The following is a 16,480-nucleotide window of genomic DNA, read 5'->3' on the forward strand; positions in this document are numbered from 1 at the left end:
CATCCATTCACAAAGACAGGAAAAAGGTTATGTCGAGCGCACCAAACAATGTGGGGATATCCGATTCGCAAAAAAAAAAGGGGAGACAAAGAGATAGGAAAATGTAATCCGGAATGAGGAAAGGACAGCGGCCATCCCAGGCAAACTGAGAGACACGGCGGTGCAGGCGACCTTGGATCAGGTCGTCTGATGCTGTAGAGCGAGGGAGAGAGGTGGAAAATAAAATGAAAAGAAAGTCCATGCTCTGTCATGTGGATATCGGTGATGCTGAAACAAAGAGCTGGCTAGATATCATCTCGAGACAATGGAAGACATAGGAGAGTGTTGAGAGAAAAAGGAAAAGAAGAAAAGGAAAAGGAATTATAAGAAGTAGAAAACTGAAAGTCTCAACGCCAATTGAAAGATCTTTCGAAAAATGATGAAATGTGCAAGCAATATGGTATGACAACAGAAACAAAAATACAATTCACATAGCGTCCGTCTAAATGGTAGAAACTTCTGTTAGGTCATTAGATCAGACCACAGAGTCTCAGGTTTTCTTGAATAATGATATCTAGGAAAGTCAGTAATTGAAATCGAACAGGCGTGAGAAGATGGCAACGTACCATTTACAGCGGCCATAACGAATCGGATCTGCGTTGTATCTGTGGCACATGTGAAGTGTGTGTAGATCTGCTTCTGCTCGGCCTGGTTGAGAGAGACGAAGCGGTTGAGGATGTAGTCGCAGGCGGCGGCGTAGTCGGCACCACCCTCGTAGTCAGGGAAGTAGTTCTTCATGGGGCTGACGGGCAACTTCTCCTTGAAGCGATCGATTTTGTTGAGGAAGAGAATGATGGAGGTCTTGACGAACCAGCGGGAGTTGCAGATGGAGTCGAACAGGGTGAGGGCTTCCTGCATACGGTTGACAGTCTCGTCCTCAAAGAGCAGCTGGTCATACTCGGAAATGGCGACCAGGAAAAGGATGGTGGTGACGTTCTCGAAGCAGTGAATCCACTTCTTTCGCTCGGAACGCTGACCACCGACGTCGAACATACGGTAGGTCAGATCGCCAATGATGAACGTCGTCTCGGTGATACCAGTCGTCTTGACACGGGAGCGGAGAACATCCTGGTCGGTAGGGAGGTAGTCGCCCTGGGCGATGCGATCAATAGAGTCGAAGTAGCTGACCTGTTAGTATATTTTGTGAATAAACGGGCCAGGAGGCTTACTATTTGGCAGAGTCGTTGAGCTGGTATTCACGAGATCGCTTGAAACACTCCTGAACACCGGCGTCGAGCCAAAGAGCACCGATAGCGTTGCCAACTTCTGAGGGTAGGCTGTCGCCTTCGATCTGAGCGGGTTGCATGAAAACGGTCTGGACGTGGTATTCGTTACGAGCATCTTCCAGGGGAAGCTCAAGCGATTCCATAGCCTCCAAGATAACACGCATCGACTGGACGGTGTTGCTGTAGATGATTTCCTTGAACGATTCCCGCTCGTCGCGCGAGTAGCCGCCCTCGTGGATCAACTTCATCTGCTTGAGAATTGTAGACTTGCCAGACTCTCCAGCTCCTGTAGGAATATATAAGCATAGCTCATGGATGTTGGCAGAAGAGACGTACCGAGCAAGAGCATCTTGATCTCGTTTCTCTGCATCATCTTGTCCCGCTTGAGCTGGTTCTCAATCTCCTCGTTGCGGGCCTTGCCCTCCTTATCCTCGGTACTCATTCCACAACCCATTTTGGCGGTTTTTCAGAGGGATAGAATTTGGTGATAAAAGTTGCGGTGGGGGCTGAACGACGGGAGTTGGATAGGGTGTCTGTCAGAGGCGAAATGTCAGCAAATTCTCCGTGCACCGGAATTTTGAAACAAGGCTATCCTGAACGTGGTAGGAAACGGGAGGCGCCCGCAAGGAGCCACGGTCGAGCATTGAAGAGCATAATGCAATGATTCCCAAAGCCCAGCCATATTTTTTTTGTTCGCTCTGATCGCATGAAAGCGAGGAGGCTATGGCAGACCCAAGGCAAGACGGCAGAACCGTGGGACATGGGCGGCAAACCGGAACCCAGTGTATGGAGGAAAGGAGGCAGGACGAGCTCACCTAAGGTATCCTGATTTCCAGAAGTTGAAGACGTGTTGCAAATTGGTGATTGCGACGATTCTGCGCAAGAAGATGTTGAAGTAAGGGGAAGGTCGTGGTTAAGCCGAAAGGAGGCGAAGAATTAGTTAAGAGCAGGTAGGCCAGCCAATAAGCAGCAGGACTGAACAAAGCAGGCGCAGACAATGATTGTGTCAATTTGTGTCAAGAAGAGAAAAAGAAAAGAAGGATGGAGCGATTCTCTCTACCTCAGTCTGGAGGCGGGTCAGGGATGAGGGAAGAGACAAGAGAAGGGGAAAAGAGCGCTGAAAAGAGCAGCGAGAAGATGAAGCTTGGGAGAGCGCGGTCCTTCCAGTCAGAGGCCGCAGAAGAGCCAGGGAGGGGCAGCCGCTCGTTTCTGGAACTGCTGAAGACTGAAATGCGCAATAAGGGGGCGGTGGGGCGATTGTCAGAGACAACCAGGATGGGCTGGTTGCACTCTCTTGGTTGGCCCAATCAGCCTGGGGCCTCGTGGAGAGCAAGTCTCACGACCCAATCTGCGGCCTCAAATCGACCTCTCCTTTTTTGATGAAATCTCACGCTAGTCCGCTTCTGTCCTGGTCAATCGCACGGAATGAGTATGGAAACCCTCGTTTCAGGTGGATTTATAAGACAGACAGAGGGCTATAGAGGACTGAAAAACATTTGTACAACTCAAAAGAGAGCCTAAGACTGTCTAAAGATCAAACAGGAGGCGAATCATGGTTGATGCTCATTGTCCAGGATAAACTGCCGCCGACCTTTCTTGAGCTACTGGGGTTTAATCTCCGCCTGCTGCAGATCAGCTTCAGACTGAACAGCATGGTTCTGAAGTCTGGACTGGAATGGGATAAGCAGGGACCTAAGAAACACTTTGTTAGTTCTCTTGGCGGAAGTTAATTGTGCAATCGAGTGGCCAGTAGCCTTTGTCCTGCGGACTGGCCGACTCCTGCAGAGGACCTATGCTGTCAAAAAACCGTTTCACCTTTTTCCAACACTGCCAAACATAAGGCCGTGCGTCTGAGGTGAGCTTTCGTCTCTGTCGACGGTGTCAGGCTGAGGTATGGCTTATCGATATTTGCATGACATCTCTATCGGCATCTCCAGCTACGTAAGTTGTGGGTGTGGCCACATGGAAGGAACGGTCGACCTCCCTAATTCACGTCAAGCATACCATATCCGATAATAATGGCAATCTCCATGCTCCACCACTGACTCCGCACTTGATGTTCTCAACGGCCATAAGATTCAAGTCAGAGTCAGTCCAGAGTAAGATTCAGGAGTATCAGAGGCACGGATCAAGGGAAGTTCTCCTTTTGCTTGCTTCCAGCGAATCCGACTTGCTGGCATACCATGCCATGTGCTCGGATCACTAGCAAAGAGCAAGAACATCACAACTTGGAGACCACAAGCACGACCAAATTTTCTTCTCAGACCCCTTCGTGTCATGAAAGATGGGCTGATCACCTGATAAGCCACAAGAAGGCTCTTTCCAAGGTTAGCCTCTGTCCTGACTCCTCCTGCCCACTGCCACGAGGGCCTAGTCTCGTAACGTGGCTAGCGCTATGCGTAGAACACGACTAGAAGGATTTCTTGGTGGAGCTGGCGTTTTAGCCAGGAACCAGGCCATCAGACCTTGGCCACCAGGACTCAAAATTTATCCAAAACACGAGTCAGCTTCAAGGTCTGTAGGTTGCAGAAAAATGAAAGATGTGCATATGTGCTGCGATGCCGATGCGGTGCGAAAGTATCTTCAAAAATAGTACCCTGTCTTGGCTGACGTTCCATAGGACGGAGGAGAGTACAAAGTACATGGGGCGAGGACTGAGTACAGAACAGCGTATCTACAATTCTTTTCGCTGTTATATTGGCTTGACTCTCTTGGGCGCCTAAGCCGTCCTCTTGTCTCCAAAGACTCACTGTGAGCTCCAGATCTGGTCTTGAACTTGTTGTCCTTTTGTGGTGTGTCAAGTGAATAAGCATTGATGAAGAACGAATGTTCGCGCCTAGTTGGAGTACTACTGGCAGCATTCGGACGATGCACGAATGTACAGCTTCTAGCAGGCACTCTATGTCCGGATATGCGTCTCCCATGCATTGAAGACAGACAGAAACCTACTGGTTTTGATTCTTGTTGGTCAAGGCCAGTGCGGGTACATACCTGTGCAGTGTAACTTTTTATGCTGTTTATCTGTCACTACATCGAAGCCAGTGAGCTGATTGTAACGACGACAAATTTCCTCCAAGCTGTTTGCCTAAAGAGTATACTTGCAGTTCATGCGCTCTTTTGGCGGGGTTTGTACTAGGGCGGGTAAGATGAGGAGTGAATATATATTTCCTGGCAGACACGAGTGCAATCAATGGCCAGGATTGCAACTAGTTGTCCGGCCACCAGTATCTATAAATTTGGCGGAAGATACAAGCATTCTTCAGATACACCAATCCATGGATAGTTGACTAGGTACTACCCACGGTACGCAGCGCAGTCGTCGCCTCCGAAGCCGGGCCAGGAAATCCGATCGCATCGTGGTTGCCCAGACTCCACCCGGCGATTCCCAGATCTTTCAGCCTGGCCCTGCGCCCAACTCAGCTTCACTCCTGGCGCTCAACGCTCGCTTTCAATTCGAGTTATCTTTAGCTTTTCTATATCCTAGGTCGTCGCGATTATTGTCGCGACTAATATTTTACGCGTCGACGCCATGCACGAACTCTCCTACATGGGCCCGAGAGGTAGACACCACACTGCATCCCTGCTACTTGGTCCGCAGCATCGCTAACATTTTTACCTGCCTCCAGCCTTCAACCATTCGCAAAGCAACGATGCCGAAGCCGAATATGACCGTCTGCGTGACCTCGCCCGGCAAGAAGCCGCGAAGCGGGGGTCCTGTTTCCAGCGCGTGCGTCTACCACCCAGCCCAATTGCCGCACCCTATAATGTTAAACTCGATTATTAACAGCTCATGATAGTCTCAAGAAGCCTATCAGTCTGGCGACGGCGCGGGCGCAAAAGAACTAAGCGAGCAGGGAAAGGCGCACGGCCGCAAAATGGAGGAGTATAACCGACAAGCATCAGAGTTCATCTTCCGCGAGAACAACGCGCCGGGCCGCGTTGATGACGACGAGATTGATCTCCATGGGCAGTTTGTTGAGGAAGCTGAGGATATTCTTGAAGAGAGGATCAAGTATGCGCGCAGTCATGGACAGAATCATTTGCATGTGTATGTCGCACCTACTGGCCACTCCGCTACCTGATTGCTTGATATGGTATAACTGACGGGTTGTAGGATTGTCGGCAAGGGAAATCACTCGGCGAACCATGTGCAGAAGATCAAGCCACGCGTTGAGCGCGTCTGTCGCGAGTTGGGCTTGCAATATAGGACAGAGGAGAATGAGGGGAGAATCTATGTCAATCTCACTGGTGGCTCGGCGGACGATGTTCCCTCGAAGCCGACGTATGGGCATGGGCAGCAACATCACCAACAACAACAACACCATCAGCAACAGGGTGACCAGGTTGAGCAGGTGGTTAACGCGATTCTGCCGCGCGTCCTGCGGAAATTGGAAAAGGCTTGCTGCATTGTTATGTAGGTGGTTTGGATTTATCTTGGATTTGGGATACCATTATATAATGACACATAGCCGGCGGCTACGACAGAGTTAGAGTATACCTAGGTAGAGGATAGGATGGATGAGAATATAATACCCAGTTTGCTATTTGAGAAACTTCTCGGATTGAGACCCAAGATTAGCACTCGTTTAGGTCGTTGACACCGACCCCCTCGAGCAAGCAATTACACCCTAGTTTCACCTAGTACGGCACCTGAGGTATCGGGGAATTATGGCTATACACATATGGTAAGTAGCGACCGAGCACCTACATCAACACCCCGCCATGGATCACACTTGCCCTGACTGGGTTATGACCTCGGGATCTGAGAAAGGAAAGTACGATGGCTCCCCACCAGTGCCCGGATGGAAGGAGCGACCTTGGGGTCAGCTTCGCACTTTCTCTTCTCGAAGCACATGGTATGCTGCCTAACAGGAAGGCGCGAGAGCCGTCGCGCCTTTGACTGTATGTCATGAGAGCTATAAGTTGGCATTCAAATTGTCGCAACTAGAGCAGGCAGCTATCGTAATTTCATGTGGTATAGTGTAGTATGAACATAGTCAAGGCAAGTCATCCGTAACCACGTCGTAAATGACGCTAAACCGCTCACAATGGAAAAGCCATACACCATCCAAACCATATGGTATACAGCCAAAAAAAAGGAAAAAAAAAGAAGATAAACTTAATTAATCGCTCACGCCATGTGCATCATGCAAGGTGGACTCTGTGATCTTATCGAGAATCGCACAAACCATTGCACCGTCATTGTGCCCCTCTGGCTGCTCGCCATTCCCGCTATTTTCGATTTCATCAATGAGCTGCAAGGCTCTAGCACGCAAGTCTCGAACAACGCGCTGCGTGTGCTTGAAACTGCCCGTGCTCTCCATATACTGCAGTGCGTAGCGCTTGACTTCCTCGTCTTTCGTCTTTTGCCGCAGAATGTTGATGAGTTGGTGGTTTCCCGGATTGGAGCGAATGCTGTGGATGATGGGGAACGAGAATTTGCCTTCCGTGAGGTCTTCACAGAGGCCCTTGTTTTGGGTATATGTTGTGTTGGATAGGTTGAGATAGTCGTCGCATATTTGGAAGACCAGGCCCATGACGTTGACTAGGGCCACGCAGTCCTTCCCCGTGGTACTTTCGGCCTGCATCAACTTTACGGCAAGTCGGAACAAGCCTCCGGTCTTGTTGCCTACCATCTCCAGGTATTCGCCCTCGCTTGGGCATGTAAGTGTGTCTCGCCAGAATAGATCCATTCCTTGACCTCGGTGTAGGTTCAAGAGTTCTTGAACGTAAATATCAATGGCAGCCGGACTTTGAAGTTTCTGTACCTCTTGTAGGGCCAAGAAATATACATAGTTTGCTGAGTTGATTGTTTGCGCAGTGCCGTAGATACTATGTGCGACTGGGGTTCCTCGGCGGAGAACAGAGTTATCTTCGACATCGTCAATCCTAATGACAGTAAGCCCCACTTCTTTAGACGTAATGGAAACTGCTCACAGCAACGAAGATGTATGTAGCATAGCGACCACTCTGGTAATGATCCCAAGGCTTTCTGGTGGGACCTTCAGCCATGCGTTGAATGCGTTGATCATCTGCCGTCGCAGGTCCTTCCCAGGATGCTGGACCATATAGTCATAGGGGCCCATGATTATTTCCTCGTTCTCTCGGGACCATTTCCCGTCCTTATATTTTGTGCCATCGAGGCTCGACTGATTTCGGGTGTGGCCGCGAGACATGTCGGTATTTGTCTGAAGCTTCTCGCCGTTGGACAGCCTGTCCTTTTCGAAAAGTGTCATGAGGGTTGATTTATCGCGGGGAGATACGTCGGACATCCTGTGCGAACTACTGCGGGGTGGTACCGTCGGAGGCGAGTGAAGCTGCGAGCCGGATGACATTTCCGCCTAATCTCGAAGAAATTTCGATACCTCGGCGATTGCGGTTGCCTTGAGATATTTCTCTTTCGGAGAACTAGCTACTCGCTATGAACGATGAAGATAGAAACGTTATGAGAAAATAGACGGAGAGTCGTATCGAGTGAAGTCGCTGTACAGGGTATCGAAAAAGAGACGATGCTGGAGATCGACGGGCTGTATTACCTGAATCGACCGGGCGGAGATAGATGATGGCAATATTAGAGCAATATTAAGCTACCGAGTATGCCCTTGTACTGTATACAGGAGCGCGCGTTAGAGATGCTTGGACAAAGCAAATGCGTTGGAGATCAACGTTTGTGTAATGCAGAGTCAGGGGATGGCAGAGGGTGGGCAGAGGGCGGCGGATAAAGAACAGTATTAGACCGATGGAGAATGTGAAGCTTATGAATAAGCCACAGTGACTCAGGAACGACGGACAAGCTTGCCGCAGCTGCAAGTAAGCCAGCACTCGCTGATGAACAGTGGTTCTGGCGCTGAGAAAGCTTGCACGAAGAGTCTCTTAACCAACCCCAACATTTTTCGATGCGGGGGAGATGGAAAAGATAGACAGGCACAACGTGACGTAGTATCACATGCTGCCGGGCGGTAAGCCGCATGTCACATGACTCGAGAGAAGAAGACCCTGCTTCAACCTGGAGTACCTCCGTAGTGTCCTCCCAATATCACCATGAACCTCCGACTGCGCACAGATGTCCAGCTAGTCGATGACGGTAGCGGCCCAATGACGCCTGCAAGGAGATTCGGAGGTGAAGCATAAGACATATCGCCCGAACGTGACAACCTGTTGTCCCTGCGCCCCGCAGGTTGAGCGCTTAGCGGATGTGAACAGATTCGTGCACTGCAGATGATAAGAAATAACTGCAAGAACCTCTGAAGAGAGTCACAGACATTCTCTTTGACATCATCTTGATTGGAGTTCCCTAAACGCCCAGCCTCTGCGTTGGGCTGAAGCATTGTAGCGGCCCTGGACGGTCGCCCATAGCAACCAGACGTGGACCACTCACAAGGGACGAGACTGGCGAGTCTCGACCTTGACAGCTGGATATGACGATAGTGATTATGTGCTGTTACCAACCTCCTGGTTGTTATTACCCACAATAAATATAAAAGTCACTCTTGTTCTTCAGCCCGTTCTCCAGATAAGCCTCGCCCGCTTGGCATGATAGGGTCTAGTCCAGCTTAAGACTGTTGCGCCCTTCCTTCTCGTTGCCTCAACGTCCCTTTCCCGGGATCTTCTCAACTCTATCACACTAGCTACCAGCGCCACTGATGGAAGCCCTACTGGCGCATTCGTTCGACTACCTTTCCTCCTACGAGCCAACCAAAGTGCGCAAAGGGTTGCGCCAGGTTGAAGGCCTCCTCGCACAGATTTGCCTCTCCAGGGCGAAACGGCCGGTGTCTGACAAACGAGGCTCGTCGTTATTATTCAACGCTCCACAGTCGGGCTGCAAAGCCCTCTCAGAGCTCAGAGATGACCCTGCCTTCAGTGAGTTCTTCAAACTTCAGGATGGATTCCAATGGAATGGTGGGTGCCCTCTTATACTTATCCATGATATAGTGCTAACGACCGCAGTGGCAATGCGTCTGGTGACCTGTCTAGAGCATCTTCTTGGTCGCGGAAGTAGTGGAACCAACGATCTCCTCATTCTGGCCACTCTCGACCTCATACAAGGCGTGCTGTTGCTCCATCCGCCTTCGAGGATTCTATTTGCACGCGAGATCTATATGAACCTACTTTTAGATCTTTTGGATCCGATCAATTGCCCCGCAATTCAATCTGCAACCCTTCTCACCCTTGTCACCGCCCTTCTGGACCACCCTGCCAACACGCGGACCTTTGAGGAGCTGGATGGGCTTCTCACAGTTACCTCGCTGTTCAAACAGCGCTCAACAGCACGCGAAGTCAAGTTGAAGCTGGTTGAATTCCTGTACTTTTACCTGATGCCAGAAACTGCAATGCTCTCGCCAAGTTCTCCTAATTCGGCTCTACAACGCAGCCCCAGTAAGCTGGGAGGTGGGCCAGTATCACGAAACGCCAATGTGTCGGGAGCTCATGGCAATGGCAAAGGAAATCGCGATACCCGCACAACCGAGGAGAAACAGTCTCTTCTGGGAAGATATCTGAGCAACGTGGAAGATCTTGTGGAAGATCTCAAGGAGACAGCGCCTTTTGGAGCTACGGTTTATTAATACGAATGATGAGCAAGGATGCGTGCCTACGATTTATTGAGCGATGGGGTGTGTACGGATCACGGGTATATGGCTCGCTCTCGCTTTGCCTGACGCTTTCCTTTTCGTTTCTTTCTTTTTCCCTTCTGCCTTCTTTTTCTTTATCGTCTCCCCGGCTGGCACGGCATTCAAACGACGCAATCTAGCGATGTTCCATTTTTCTTTCATACATCTTTACAGCTCTCTTATCTCTTTTTGCCTTCATTTGCCTTCTTTCCTCTCTTCGCTTCTGCCGAATCGTTTCTTAGCCCAACTGCTGCAGCCTTCGAAGCGTCTTTTCCTTGCAATGTCTTATTTTCAGCTATAACGGTTTTATAGCCGGTATAGCCGATCCAGACGGCTAAACTCAGATGATAATGCCTACTCAAAATTTATTACCTCATGCTAAAATCAAACCATCACTATAAGACCTTCTGACTTGCCAAGTAGAAACAGCCTGTGGGGTTCAGGGTGTGACTCATCTATGTATCGTAAAACCGGAACCGAGGTAGCCATAAGCGAGACTCTTCTGACCTTGAAATAAACATTACTACCATTGACCCTGTGAAATGTGAGAAAAATCCCAGTGCAATTACTAACTCAGCCACTGGTCCAGGTCTGCCAGGCAACGAAGCATAACACCTCATCCCGGAGACAGCCCGACAGACAACAAAGAATCACCGCCTTGGCCTATCAAACGAACGAGCAAAGCATGGCCCAAACCATCCAAGAAGCCCTTGGCCACCAAGACGGGAAGAAGGCAACCGCAGACGCAGTGGAGTACATGGATACCGTCGAAGCTTATAACAAATGGGCAGAGGTATGTTTGACTGACCTACATCCAAACAATCATCGACGAGAAAAGTATAAAAAGTTAAAACTTACCTTAACCAATCAGGTCTACGACACAGACGGCAACTTCCTACAAGCGCTCGACACCATCGAGATGCGAAGTTTGCTTCCACGGTTTCTGGATCTTGTACAGACAAAGGCGAATGAGAATGAGAAAGACAAACAACTCACACTTGTAGACCTGGGCTGCGGCACAGGCCGGAATACCCTACAGTTAGCAAAGGCGGCGCATAACAACGCGCGGGTTATCGGGCTCGATGCGTCGCCGGGGATGTTGGAGGTTGCTGGGGAGACCTTGCGGGGGGCGGGGACTGGGGTTCGAAATAGGGTTACGCTGAGTGTTTACGATTTACTTTCTGCTGATGATTTGTCTCTTTCTGGGTCGTTGGATAGCGTTGGCGCAGCTGGAATAATTTCCACGCTTGTCCTAGAGCATATTCCAGTGAACACGTTCTTTGAGGGTGCGAGGAGGTTAATCAAACCCGGTGGGTATTTCCTTGTTACTAATATGCATGCGGAGATGGGGAAGATAAGCCAGGCTGGGTTTGTGGATGAGAAGACGGGGACGAAGATCCGGCCTACGAGCTATGCGCATAGAATTGGGGATGTTTTGGCTGCTGCGGAGAGAGCTGGATTTGAGGTTGTGGCGTTGGATGGTGGGGAGAAGGTGAGGGAGAGGAAGGTAGATGAGACGATGGTGGAGAGTCTTGGAGCAAGGACGAGAAAGTGGGTAGGTGTTACAGTGTGGTTTGGGATTTGTTTTAGGTTGCGGTCTGCCTGAATAGTCTCATCTTCCTAAGAAATGGTGCTTGATGGAGATCTATCTTTGATTCGTGGTAATGTTAACAGTCAGTTTATGTTGTACAGGGATGTGGACCAGTTGGTCATTTGCTTAAACCTATTTCTCCTCAAAGTACGCCAACAGCCTATCCCGGTGTTGGACAACATTTCTGTGCCGTGTTAATAGCTGCTCCAGCCTGTTGTACTTCCATCCCATATTTCGGTCTAGTATCAAATGCGTATAGGCAAACACACTAGCGTCGAATAGCCCCGGGTGCGGTCGATCGAAAAAGTGTGTCTGATCGCCGAGCAATGTTGAGAGTGCTTCAAATGCCTCGGCCGCCTCAGCCTCTAAAGCACTAACATCGATATACGTCGATGACTTGAGTAGTTCATCCCGCGCAGCCTGCTGCAATTGTGCTGCTATCACGGAGCGAACGGCGGAGTTGGTTGTGCAAGGGTCGACATAGAGACGTCGCGCAACGGCTTCGAAATTATCAGGATTCATGTAAAGGTGGTAGAGCTATCACGCAATTAGCACAAGCAGTGAGATGGCGAAAAGCATCCGCACGCACCCAGGCATTCCGTATCCGATTGTCCAGCAAAGACAGATATACTTCGAAGCGCACGTTCAATTGCTGTTCTTCTTCACAGTGGACCTGCTCAATGGCCCATTTCTGCAGTTTATTGGAAGGAATCGGCGTGCCGGAGCCGATTGGCAGAGCGGGGAGGAGGAAAGGGAGGACGCCGGATGGGGATGCGTGGTTGTTTGATGGGACGAGTTCAAAGTCGATTCCGACGAATTTCAAGTAAGCCTACCATTGGAATGTTAGTTCCGCCTGTGATATTGCAAAGATAGTCATACCTGCCACTTGAGGCATTGCGGGTTAAAGGAAGGCCGCCCTCGCCGAGCCCCGGCCGCATCGGTGAAGACAAATAGTTTATTGCCTCGTCGCGTTGACCATGGGTGATGCGGTAGGTCGTTTGCGGGGTATGTGAAGAGAGGAAAGCGGTCGAATACACACTTTACTGGGGCAGGTACTGAAAAGATATCCCGGACTCGGCGCGGTTCCCTTCTGCTGTCGGGTCGCTGTTCGACGGGATCCTCGTGAATGTGGCTCATTGGCTGCGAAACGGCGAGGGAGAAGCTGCAAGACGGGTAGTGACAGACTGAAGTAGATCCTAAGTGGGCAGAGGTAAGTATAAAGAAACAGCTGCAGCCAAGGCCATCCGCGACTGAGGGAAAAGGTGTTGAGTTGACAAGCTGGAGCGTGGGAAGCGGCCGGGCTGGAACCTTCGGACGCCAATATTTTTCTAGTTTGGGAAACTCGATGCCGCCAAATTTCAGGCACTAAGGCAGACAGGCACAAAGAGCTCTCGGGCGCCAATCAGCGGCTGCGGGTATCTTTTTTTTCAATGGATTCCGAGCCTGTCCTGGTCTTGACAACCCCGCTGCCGCGCCCTTCACTTCCGACCTTCATCCCCGAAACACCACATGCAACTGCCCTCTTGACCATTTGAATGATCTGCTAGGCTTTCACTCACGATTCCAGCCGATGCGCCTGCATTGTTTCATGGTCCACTCGCTACCTCCGTTCTCCGGCCGTCTGGACGGCCCTATCCTCCGCCTGTGCTCGGATGTGTTACTCCGAGCCGCATGCCAATCATCCGTTTTATTCGACCGGCCTTTATACTGAATAATAGGTGGAGCCTGGAGTTCGTGATATCTTCTCTGTTACTCAAGGCTCCGCGCCTTGCCTATCGCGCTCAAGAGATCGGTGTTGTCGTGGGGTAAATCGTTTGTAGCATTGCGTGCTATCGGCGCCCGGCAACTTCGATTGACATTCTGGAGGTCCTCAGTCAACAACAACCCTCGTCATGCCTTTCGATGAAAATGGAGTCAAATGGTCCTGGTAAGCTCGCAATGTCTCCGTCTGAGATGTAGGCTTAGGACTAACCGAACTAGCGAGCCCTGCATTCGGGGCCACCGTTCGTCTAAATGCGCCCATTTCGATCGCCTCATGGTGAGCGTCGGCAAGGCTGGACGCCCGTTGTCTAAGTGCCCTCATGTTGAGGGTAGTTGCAACTGTAAGAAGTTGGGTGCCTTCATGGTCGCCATTCCCAAGGGTATGTTTGCGCCTTATCTCGTTGGTCTGCGCGAACTCAGTGTTTCCCTCTTGACAGGTTCAAGTTGTTTATGCAGACCGGTTTACAAGATGCTGCTTGACGAAAACGGGCCCACCCCGGCGGTTGCCCAGCTTCCCTTGGATACGACCACTACTACATCCAGTGCTGGTACCGCTAGTCCTAGTCCAAGCAAAATCCAAAAGCCAATTAAAAAACAAATCAAAACGCCCCCAGAGCAGGTGACTAGAGCCCTCCACTCGATACCTGAATACCACCAGCAAGCACTCCAGTTTGGATTCCCACCGACAATGAATCCATATACACAGGTCCATTCCTCGGGCAACGTCTACAGCCCCGTCGCCGGAACAATGCCGCTTCCCGGTGTCTTTCCGGCTGCGACCAACTTTTCAGGCCAGATGGGGCTTCCGAGCAATGAGCTTGCAAATGGTACCTACCAGATGAACGTCATACAGCCGGCCTTGCAAGTAGAGGCCCCTATGCCGACACAAACGCGGGGTTCTTGCTGCTCAAATTCTCGTCGCGAAAGCCCGGACAGCATCAAGACAGGCCTGGGCATCGTTGCACCAAATGGATATGCTATTTCTCCAGTGACTGCCTCTCCTGTCGCAGAGGCCTCTTCGTCGGCATGGCCCGGATTCTCAAGTATAGATGGATACTTTTCGTCTGTAAACGGCCCCATTAACGGTTATCAACCTGATTTGTCGGGATTTTCCCAGCAAATCCCGCCCATTGGTTATGCAGACCCTGCCAGCATTGACTTTGCGCAAAATCAGATACCGCATCCCGAACCCGTTGCCGCTCCGAGCTCTGCCCATCACAATCTCACAGCTCACACCAGTGGCACTCACCAGAACTGCAACTGTGGGCCCAAATGCAATTGCTTTGCTTGCCCGGATCATCCATATAATGAAGTTACGATGCAGCATGTCCAGGAAATGGGACGCATAATCGCCAAAGATCAGACCCTCGCCGCGGAAGACAGCCAGCAAACCATTCAAACCGACGGATTAGCGCAAATGAGCTCGCCAATCGTCGAACCTAAAACCAAGCTTGAAGATACACATGACCTGACGCCGGCCGCCGGACCATGCTGTGGTGGCAAAGATGTCCAATTCGACGTCGAGCACGATGTTCAGCCTCCTGTCTCAATTTCGGCGGATAATCTCATGGTTCCTGACGCTTATTACACCTATGAGTATGAAATTGGCTTGCCTGGGGCCTGTGCTGGCGAGGCCGGCAATTGTCAATGCGGTCCTGACTGCAGCTGTCTCGGCTGTTTAACTCACGGTAATGCGTAATACTCCAGCTCCCAGCAACTCTCTCAGGTGTTTGGCATACATCTCCGTCTTAGCTACTTTCACCGAGACCTTTATCACATTATTGCACTCGACTTGAATGATTCATGATCACGATACCCCTGCATGTCAGACCTTGGAGTTCATTGGGTTCCTTGTTTGTGTACACTCTTCTCTTTCCCATATTCGAGCCATACTTTATACCTATATCCTCCCATCTCTACTCTCTCCTGCATATACGGCTATTTACACCCTATATTTCTCTCAAATGTTTTGAGTACTCACCAACAAATTCTTCTTGCCGGTTTGCCATTCTGGGATCAGAACCTCGCATGCCGCAATCTCAATTTGGCGATGCACAAGGCTTGCGCTGGACTTGACTCTGATATCTTTTTGCATTTTCCTCTGGGCGTCTTGGTTTCGCATGAAGCGGGTGCAGATGAGTACAAATCAAGTCGTAGGCTCGATCATTTCTTACGTGACCTGCGGTTGTTTTTACCCTTTCTAGGTACATATTCTGTCGCTGTGCGACCATTTACAATGATATTTGAAGAACTGCTAGAAAGTTGACTCCGCAGTCCATAGTTCGCGGCCTCATCCGCTTGAAGCCCTTACCTCCAGACTAGATAACAGAACAGTGTTCAGTTTGTAAAGGCCCATTGAAATAAACAAAGGAATTTGTCATTGAGTCGCGAGTTGCGGAAGAACACAGGTCTAGAATTGCTTCTAAACTTTATAAAAAGACCATGCCGTTGCGGAGCGCTGTTTCCGGTCCAGCTATACAGGTATCATACATTCACAGACTGCATACCCAAATCCCTTTACCGACGCAGAGCCTCCCTCACGGGAGAGTCGCCCCTGCGGAAAGAAGCTAGATTCTCTGTCAGCAACCTCAATTCTGCGCCCTAGATCAATGAGACATACCGTCAGCCTCCTCCCACGCACGTCCGGCACCGAAACCCAGACCAACCCAGGCGGGCCACGCCCGTCGCTTGAAAAGGAGCACTGAGAAGACGACACCGAAGGACAGACCGAGAGAAGAGCGAATGATCATGGAGGAGATGGCACGATCCCACTAGAGATAAACAAGGCACGTGTTAGCCGGTTGTTCGGAAGATCATCGGGTTCGAGGGGAAGTGCTCAAAGAGGCCTGGAATTGAGCCTCCGATAGGCAAAGTAAATGTTGTGCAAACACGAATATCGCGGACGGAAGGGGCTTCGTACCTTCTCGTTGAGGAGGGCCTCACTGACGAGCTTGGTCGAGCGGGCAATGGGCTGAGAGTCGCTTGAGTCGGCCATTGTGATCGATCTAGACGTCGGATGTCAGCTCGTACAAGCTATCATCGGCTGGCCATGCCATACCTTGTGCAAAAAGCAGCAAACAGATCGAGATATGTAAAGGATTGGGTTGGATTACAAGGAACAAACGTCAAGGAGCGGCGGTTTCGAGCTTTGGATCCGCCCGGGAGCAAGGAAGGCGGTCGGAAAAATTAGGCTTAGTCGCTGCCCGCTCTATCAGCCTTTCCACTTTTTTCTTCGGGAGAGGTACAAACTACAA

At 50.5% G+C, this 16,480-nt stretch overlaps 8 protein-coding genes across 8 annotated transcripts; 4 read left to right on the forward strand and 4 right to left on the reverse strand.

The window, feature by feature from the left end:
• Nucleotides 1-380: 380 nt before the first annotated feature.
• On the reverse strand, nucleotides 381-2,153 carry gpaA (guanine nucleotide-binding protein subunit alpha gpaA). The gene is made up of 5 exons (XM_073764936.1): nucleotides 2,081-2,153; nucleotides 1,602-1,798; nucleotides 1,209-1,551; nucleotides 606-1,162; nucleotides 381-553 (listed from the first exon to the last, which is right to left on the reverse strand). The coding sequence occupies exons 2-5, from the start codon at nucleotides 1,717-1,719 to the stop codon at nucleotides 510-512; spliced, it is 1,062 nt and encodes a 353-aa protein (XP_073620944.1). The 5' UTR covers nucleotides 1,720-1,798; nucleotides 2,081-2,153; the 3' UTR covers nucleotides 381-509.
• A 2,520-nt stretch (nucleotides 2,154-4,673) lies between these two features.
• Nucleotides 4,674-5,818, forward strand: BDV17DRAFT_868 (Smr domain-containing protein). Its single transcript, XM_073765263.1, has 4 exons — nucleotides 4,674-4,825; nucleotides 4,892-4,992; nucleotides 5,063-5,313; nucleotides 5,380-5,818. The coding sequence occupies exons 1-4, from the start codon at nucleotides 4,795-4,797 to the stop codon at nucleotides 5,681-5,683; spliced, it is 687 nt and encodes a 228-aa protein (XP_073620945.1). The 5' UTR covers nucleotides 4,674-4,794; the 3' UTR covers nucleotides 5,684-5,818.
• Nucleotides 5,819-6,282: 464 nt separating this feature from the next.
• BDV17DRAFT_900 (FPP/GGPP synthase family protein) lies at nucleotides 6,283-7,841 on the reverse strand. Its single transcript, XM_073765305.1, has 2 exons — nucleotides 7,203-7,841; nucleotides 6,283-7,154 (listed from the first exon to the last, which is right to left on the reverse strand). Exons 1-2 carry the CDS (start codon nucleotides 7,598-7,600, stop codon nucleotides 6,389-6,391), a joined length of 1,164 nt encoding a protein of 387 aa, XP_073620946.1. The 5' UTR covers nucleotides 7,601-7,841; the 3' UTR covers nucleotides 6,283-6,388.
• A 910-nt stretch (nucleotides 7,842-8,751) lies between these two features.
• On the forward strand, nucleotides 8,752-9,846 carry BDV17DRAFT_907 (cell division control protein 14). Its single transcript, XM_073765321.1, has 2 exons — nucleotides 8,752-9,164; nucleotides 9,213-9,846. The coding sequence occupies exons 1-2, from the start codon at nucleotides 8,909-8,911 to the stop codon at nucleotides 9,827-9,829; spliced, it is 873 nt and encodes a 290-aa protein (XP_073620947.1). The 5' UTR covers nucleotides 8,752-8,908; the 3' UTR covers nucleotides 9,830-9,846.
• Nucleotides 9,847-10,559: 713 nt separating this feature from the next.
• On the forward strand, nucleotides 10,560-11,480 carry BDV17DRAFT_278476 (class I SAM-dependent DNA methyltransferase; the record flags this gene model as incomplete). The annotated part of the gene is made up of 2 exons (XM_073759541.1): nucleotides 10,560-10,667; nucleotides 10,746-11,480. The coding sequence occupies 2 exons, from the start codon at nucleotides 10,560-10,562 to the stop codon at nucleotides 11,478-11,480; spliced, it is 843 nt and encodes a 280-aa protein (XP_073620948.1).
• Nucleotides 11,481-11,538: 58 nt separating this feature from the next.
• BDV17DRAFT_939 (putative mitochondrial outer membrane protein (Sam35)) lies at nucleotides 11,539-12,722 on the reverse strand. The gene is made up of 3 exons (XM_073765379.1): nucleotides 12,345-12,722; nucleotides 12,055-12,294; nucleotides 11,539-12,002 (listed from the first exon to the last, which is right to left on the reverse strand). The coding sequence occupies exons 1-3, from the start codon at nucleotides 12,600-12,602 to the stop codon at nucleotides 11,598-11,600; spliced, it is 903 nt and encodes a 300-aa protein (XP_073620949.1). The 5' UTR covers nucleotides 12,603-12,722; the 3' UTR covers nucleotides 11,539-11,597.
• Nucleotides 12,723-12,940: 218 nt separating this feature from the next.
• mac1 (putative copper-activated transcription factor GRISEA) lies at nucleotides 12,941-15,462 on the forward strand. The gene is made up of 3 exons (XM_073756090.1): nucleotides 12,941-13,392; nucleotides 13,446-13,606; nucleotides 13,664-15,462. Exons 1-3 carry the CDS (start codon nucleotides 13,358-13,360, stop codon nucleotides 14,923-14,925), a joined length of 1,458 nt encoding a protein of 485 aa, XP_073620950.1. The 5' UTR covers nucleotides 12,941-13,357; the 3' UTR covers nucleotides 14,926-15,462.
• Nucleotides 15,463-16,331, reverse strand: BDV17DRAFT_248379 (MICOS complex subunit MIC10). The gene is made up of 4 exons (XM_073756091.1): nucleotides 16,285-16,331; nucleotides 16,147-16,231; nucleotides 15,847-15,997; nucleotides 15,463-15,793 (listed from the first exon to the last, which is right to left on the reverse strand). The coding sequence occupies exons 2-4, from the start codon at nucleotides 16,219-16,221 to the stop codon at nucleotides 15,744-15,746; spliced, it is 276 nt and encodes a 91-aa protein (XP_073620951.1). The 5' UTR covers nucleotides 16,222-16,231; nucleotides 16,285-16,331; the 3' UTR covers nucleotides 15,463-15,743.
• Nucleotides 16,332-16,480: the final 149 nt, after the last annotated feature.

Source organism: Aspergillus undulatus (genome assembly GCF_047715775.1).
Source record: "Aspergillus undulatus strain CBS 261.88 unplaced genomic scaffold BDV17scaffold_1, whole genome shotgun sequence".
NCBI lineage: Eukaryota > Fungi > Ascomycota > Eurotiomycetes > Eurotiales > Aspergillaceae > Aspergillus > Aspergillus undulatus.

Coding starts and splice junctions, on each gene's coding strand:
- gpaA (XM_073764936.1), bottom strand. CDS start 1,719: ATGGGTTGTGGAATGAGTACCGAGGATAAGGAGGGCAAGGCCCGCAAC. Junction 1,163..1,208: donor CTCAACGACTCTGCCAAATA/GTAAGCCTCCTG, acceptor CTAACAGGTCAG/CTACTTCGACTCTATTGATC. Junction 554..605: donor CGTTATGGCCGCTGTAAATG/GTACGTTGCCAT, acceptor TGACTTTCCTAG/ATATCATTATTCAAGAAAAC.
- mac1 (XM_073756090.1), top strand. CDS start 13,358: ATGCCTTTCGATGAAAATGGAGTCAAATGGTCCTG. Junction 13,393..13,445: donor AATGGAGTCAAATGGTCCTG/GTAAGCTCGCAA, acceptor TAACCGAACTAG/CGAGCCCTGCATTCGGGGCC. Junction 13,607..13,663: donor CATGGTCGCCATTCCCAAGG/GTATGTTTGCGC, acceptor CCCTCTTGACAG/GTTCAAGTTGTTTATGCAGA.
- BDV17DRAFT_907 (XM_073765321.1), top strand. CDS start 8,909: ATGGAAGCCCTACTGGCGCATTCGTTCGACTACCTTTCCTCCTACGAG. Junction 9,165..9,212: donor GGATGGATTCCAATGGAATG/GTGGGTGCCCTC, acceptor TAACGACCGCAG/TGGCAATGCGTCTGGTGACC.
- BDV17DRAFT_248379 (XM_073756091.1), bottom strand. CDS start 16,221: ATGGCCGACTCAAGCGACTCTCAGCCCATTGCCCGCTCGACCAAGCTC. Junction 15,998..16,146: donor AGGCCCTCCTCAACGAGAAG/GTACGAAGCCCC, acceptor GTTTATCTCTAG/TGGGATCGTGCCATCTCCTC. Junction 15,794..15,846: donor TGCGTGGGAGGAGGCTGACG/GTATGTCTCATT, acceptor CAGAGAATCTAG/CTTCTTTCCGCAGGGGCGAC.
- BDV17DRAFT_900 (XM_073765305.1), bottom strand. CDS start 7,600: ATGTCATCCGGCTCGCAGCTTCACTCGCCTCCGACGGTACCACCCCGC. Junction 7,155..7,202: donor CTACATACATCTTCGTTGCT/GTGAGCAGTTTC, acceptor TACTGTCATTAG/GATTGACGATGTCGAAGATA.
- BDV17DRAFT_939 (XM_073765379.1), bottom strand. CDS start 12,602: ATGAGCCACATTCACGAGGATCCCGTCGAACAGCGACCCGACAGCAGA. Junction 12,295..12,344: donor CGCAATGCCTCAAGTGGCAG/GTATGACTATCT, acceptor TTCCAATGGTAG/GCTTACTTGAAATTCGTCGG. Junction 12,003..12,054: donor ATCGGATACGGAATGCCTGG/GTGCGTGCGGAT, acceptor ATTGCGTGATAG/CTCTACCACCTTTACATGAA.
- BDV17DRAFT_868 (XM_073765263.1), top strand. CDS start 4,795: ATGCACGAACTCTCCTACATGGGCCCGAGAG. Junction 4,826..4,891: donor CTCCTACATGGGCCCGAGAG/GTAGACACCACA, acceptor ACCTGCCTCCAG/CCTTCAACCATTCGCAAAGC. Junction 4,993..5,062: donor GGGGGTCCTGTTTCCAGCGC/GTGCGTCTACCA, acceptor AGCTCATGATAG/TCTCAAGAAGCCTATCAGTC.